Source organism: Lygodium microphyllum, chromosome 15 (genome assembly GCF_053477565.2).
Source record: "Lygodium microphyllum isolate KBCC chromosome 15, Lygodium_microphyllum_v1.1.10, whole genome shotgun sequence".
In the NCBI taxonomy this organism is placed as follows: domain Eukaryota; kingdom Viridiplantae; phylum Streptophyta; class Polypodiopsida; order Schizaeales; family Lygodiaceae; genus Lygodium; species Lygodium microphyllum.
The window spans coordinates 134,590,054-134,595,015 of NC_141149.1; the positions used below are offsets into that span (position 1 = coordinate 134,590,054).

Consider the following 4,962-nt stretch of genomic DNA (forward strand, 5'->3'; position numbering starts at 1 on the left):
GAATGTATATCCACACATGGACATAACTGTCACGACAAAATATGTGTTATTCTTTTGGCAATATTAGGGCTCGAATTGGTGTGAAGTAAAATTAGGTTAAGCTGCGGCAAATGGTATACGTCTCTATTAATTATCAGTTATTTATTAAGACTAATACAGCATTTTTTTCGCGCCTAGAGCAAGGACCGGATTCTGATGACACAACAATAATAATTCAATACGATAGTATTTAGTTGTAATAATTCTAACGATAAAAAGGATTTTCACGATACTCGAGTATAAAGTATTTTAGAAATAGAAAAATATAATTATTAAAAGGTGGGGAGAAATGAGGATAAGCTGACACGTCGCAGGGTCGAAAAACCGCCTGGGTGGGTCGTATGGAACTCGTATAAGGGCGATAAATCGAGAGAGACTGGTACGCGCTTGCTCGCTCGCTCTCTCTCTCTCTCTCTCTCTCTCTCTCTCTCTCTCTCTCTCTCTCTTATATTATTCTCTGGCCTGTGTTTAGCAATTAACTGTGCTTCTTCGCTTCTTCTTCTTCTTCAGTTATACCACCCTGCACCAGCCGCCATAGCTGCCGCTGGCTCCCTGCAGCCCACGTCTTAGTTTTGATCGCCACCCTCGCTCTTGACCAGCGCCATGCCTGTCGATGCTAAGCTCGTCCTTGGAATCATTGGTAACATACCCCCATATCATCTTCCGGCCTCATCATTATTCCATCAGAATATTCTATGCTAATAATTGCGTTACTTGCTACCGATAACATTCTATTTTAGGTCGTACCAGAAATCACTACGACTAATGCTTTTCTAATTCCGTCATCATCACTACACTGAATCAGTAGCCATCAACCTGACTTCGATTGCGCTTATATGGTTTATCACTGCTTAGTATATCCAAAACTCAAATTAAGCGAATATATTCCAAGTTAACCCATTGTATTTCTCTGGCATGTGCTATTAGTATTGCGTCTGCTCCTTAGTGGCGATTATCAGTACGCACTTGAATTAAGTAATCTCCTGCATTAGATTAATAAGCATCGTTTGGATTCTTCTGTTACGTTGAGCTTCGTTGAGGTTGAGTTTGTCTCTTGACCATCGTTGATAGCTTTGTGTGTATGCAGGCAATGCAACGGCTATGGCATTGTTCTTATCCCCAACGTAAGCGCCATCGTTTCTCTTAAACTCCTTAATCCTTCAAATCCACTTTAAAGTGTAGTTTATTTCAAGTGCAAGTACTTGTCATCGAGCATTTCTCGTGTCCTAAATAGTTCAAACTATCTTAAGTTTACTTTATTTGTACGTTAAGTAATTTGTAGCAAAGGACCTGTCTTTTCTTTTACCATTGAACTATTGCCTCTCCCAAAGTCATAGAAACCTTCCATGTCCCTCTCTCATGTGTGCCCTTTCCTATTGCCTTAAACTCCCATGTCCCCTGATCTCTTGTGTGCCATACATAATGATCTCTTGTGTGCCATACATAATGATTCTAGTCAAGACCCTATAGTTGAATAGCCACATAAGTCACCACCAATACTACATTGTCCTTGACATGTGACCATTGAGGTTTGTATCTACTTGTACAACCAAGCAAAGAGTCATGTTACATTTGTAGTTATACTATATACACATTATTTCAACAAACTATGCTTGTTGAGATGCATGGCTAGATGAAGATGACTTTACATGTATATGAAACATGTTGGTGGCCTAGTAGTTCAACCATTGCTCAGGGGTGTCACTCATAAATATGTAATGATATCTCCAAGCTTCAACAAATGGGATTTTTAGTGTTCAAATTTTAAGACAATTTCTACATATAGAGACATATGATGTAATAGCAATATTCACCCATTGGATGCAAAAATGATATTTTCTATTGATGAAAAAGTCATAAGTAAGGGGTTTTTAAATTAGGCCTCAAAAGCATGTGATAATAAGGATTCACACATTCTAAACCCCTTGAGGCCCATTCCCATCAACATACTAATATCAAGCGGCACCATATTAATATGTATTACATGCATTATTATATTTAAACCAATGATGGTTGTCCCAACGAAGCATAATCATGTGTTAGATGCGATACATTGATATTAATCTCCCTTTTTTGCATTATGTGATAGCTATTGCATGATTAATCTTGTGATACTGCCCTTGTATACAGGCCAACATTTTTAAAGATTTTCAAGAAGAAGTCCACACAAGAATACTCTGGTCTACCATACCTATGTACCCTTTTCAACTGCTTGATGTGGGTGTTGTATGGGATGCCCTTTGTCAAGCCCAATAGCATGCTAATTATTACCATCAATGTTTTTGGGGTCATCATGGAGCTTCTTTATCTGTCTTTGTTCTTGGCCTTCACAACCAAACAAAAAAAGGTGGCTATAATTAGTTATACATTAGAATCTACCTTTGATTATTGATCATAAAGTTGATATACTTGTGTTGGTTGCCTTCATTCAAGAACAATTCTTACATATTTAGATTTTAAAACATTTTAGAAGCTGTGAATTAGTTATCAGTACACTATAACTTCACTCAATTGTTGATAAGACCTAGGAAATCTAATAGAAAGTAAAATTGTGAAGACATAACTTGTACAACCAATTTTAGTTGTAGTAGTGAGGCATTATAACTACTCTCTAATGATTGCATATGGAAATTGTAGATGCAAATGACAAGGTATCTTGCTGGCGTAGTGACTATTTATGTGGGGATTTTTATCATCACCATGTTTGTTTTGCACACATTGACTCTTCGTCAACTAGTGGTTGGTAGCTTATGTGCCGTGTTGGCTGTGGCAATGTATGCAGCCCCACTCTCAGTTATGGTGGGTGCTCTCTCTCTCTCTCTCTCTCTCTCTCTCTCTCTCTCTCTCTCTCTCTCTCTCTCTCTCTCTCTCTCTCTCTCTCTCTCTCTCTCTCTCTCTCTCTCTCTCTCTCTCTCTCTCTCTCTCTCTCTCTCTCTCTCTCTCTCCCCCTTATAGAAAGCCCAACCCCAACCCCTCTCTCTCTCTCCCTTATAGAAAGCCCAACCCCAACCCCTCTCTCTCTCTGCCTCTCCCAACCCCCATCCCCATAGTAACTATAGGCTCTATCTATTCCATAATAAATTCTAATTTTTTGAGAGTAATAATCATGTTATTATACTATAAGATTTTTCTTTTCATTCTAGGGTCTTGTGGTTCATACCAAAAGTGTTGAATACATGCCTTTTACACTCTCATTATGCAACTTCATCAACAGTGCAATGTGGACATCATATTCCTTAGTAACAAAGGACATTTTTGTTGGAGTAAGTGACAATACATGGTATCTCTTGCTCCCAATTTATTGCAAAGTGTTATTCCTATTGACCTTATTAAAAGGTTTGCTAACGATGAAAGTAACATCTCCTCAGCATATGTTGACTTAGCATTTAGTGGCTCAATAACAATATATCTTCAACATATGTTGACTAAGCCTTTAGTGAGATAATAATGAAGAATAATTATGTATATGTAATAATGTCCACCAAAAACCTTAAAACTACAATCTTCACTTGATTCTCCAATGAAAACTGTCATGTATAAATTACTTATTCGAGAACTCTTTTTAAACATGTAAAGCAAAACTAACTTTGTGCTTTTCAATAATGATGATGAGCAGATACCAAATGGAATCGGTTGCCTTTGTGGCATTTTACAATTGGTTCTTTATGGAATTTATTGTGGACACACTCCCCCAAGCACAAAGGTGGAAAATGGAGAGCTTGAAAAAGAAGGTTATTCTAAGGGAAATTTATACATCTCCATGGGTGACAAAAGCCTAGAGGACATTGATACATACAAAACCCATGAAAACAATACACTCACATCAAAACAAGGGAGTAAGCTCTTGAGCCCGCTTAGATCTCTCAATCAACAACCATCAAGGCCTTTGTCAGATTGTGATGTTCTTGCGGCCCAAGTTTAAGAACAAGAATCTCCAAAGGAAAGTGTTACCAAAGAGTCCAACACACATAATCAACATGATATTTCCAACAACATATTTATACACATGTTTGCCTTAATTTATGAAATTAGCACAAATAACATGCACCATTGATAAGATGATAAGATTTATCATGGAGCATAAACCTCATCTCTTGTAAATAAGTGAGAGAGACAATTATCACACAAAAATATCCATTTTGAGATGGATTTCCGTACATGTAAACATTTTTTGTCACCATGTTTACCTTGTAAGTCCACTAGTAAACAACTTCATTTGTATTTAACCATTTACCAATGATAGTGTTGTTTGATTGAAATATGTAAGATCATTTCAAGGACACAAAATCTAGTCAATGAAGATATAGTATACCAAGCTCCAATGAAACATGGAAATCTAGTCCTTGGAAATCTACTATACCAAGCTCCAATGGAACATGAAATCAACTAGTCAATGGAAATATGTTATACCAAGCTCCAATCTACAAATAAACTAGAGAAAATGTATAAAAGCACTTAAAACCATTTAGAGCCATATTCTTGATTGGTAAAAGGAAATACAATTCCAATGGCTTATCAACAGTATGATCAAGTGACCCTAAGTATACTTATAATCTGATTCTCATGAAAATTTAGTTTTGCGCTTTAGTGGTGTTTTATCACACACACACACACACACACACACACACACACACACACACACACACGCACGCATGCACGCACGCATGCACACGCACACGCACACGCCCACGCGCACGCGCGCGCGCGCGTGCGCACGCGCGCGCACACACACACACACACACACACACACACACACACACACACACACACACACACACACACACACAAGGGTATATTTGAATGGGAGCATTCACACTTTGGGAAATAGAGTGTATTCTTCATGGAAGATTTAGAGATAAGGGTTTAGATTAGGACTTGAATGCATGTGATAGAGTAAGGGTCTACATATAGTGGAACCCCCAA

The 4,962-nt window shown here is 37.9% G+C and overlaps 1 protein-coding gene across 1 annotated transcript; it reads left to right on the top strand.

Moving 5' to 3' along the window:
- Positions 1-472: 472 nt before the first annotated feature.
- On the top strand, positions 473-4,298 carry LOC148025104 (bidirectional sugar transporter SWEET4-like). The gene is made up of 6 exons (XM_087693804.1): positions 473-679; positions 1,127-1,163; positions 2,170-2,386; positions 2,677-2,838; positions 3,183-3,302; positions 3,656-4,298. The coding sequence occupies exons 1-6, from the start codon at positions 643-645 to the stop codon at positions 3,959-3,961; spliced, it is 879 nt and encodes a 292-aa protein (XP_087549930.1). The 5' UTR covers positions 473-642; the 3' UTR covers positions 3,962-4,298.
- Positions 4,299-4,962: the final 664 nt, after the last annotated feature.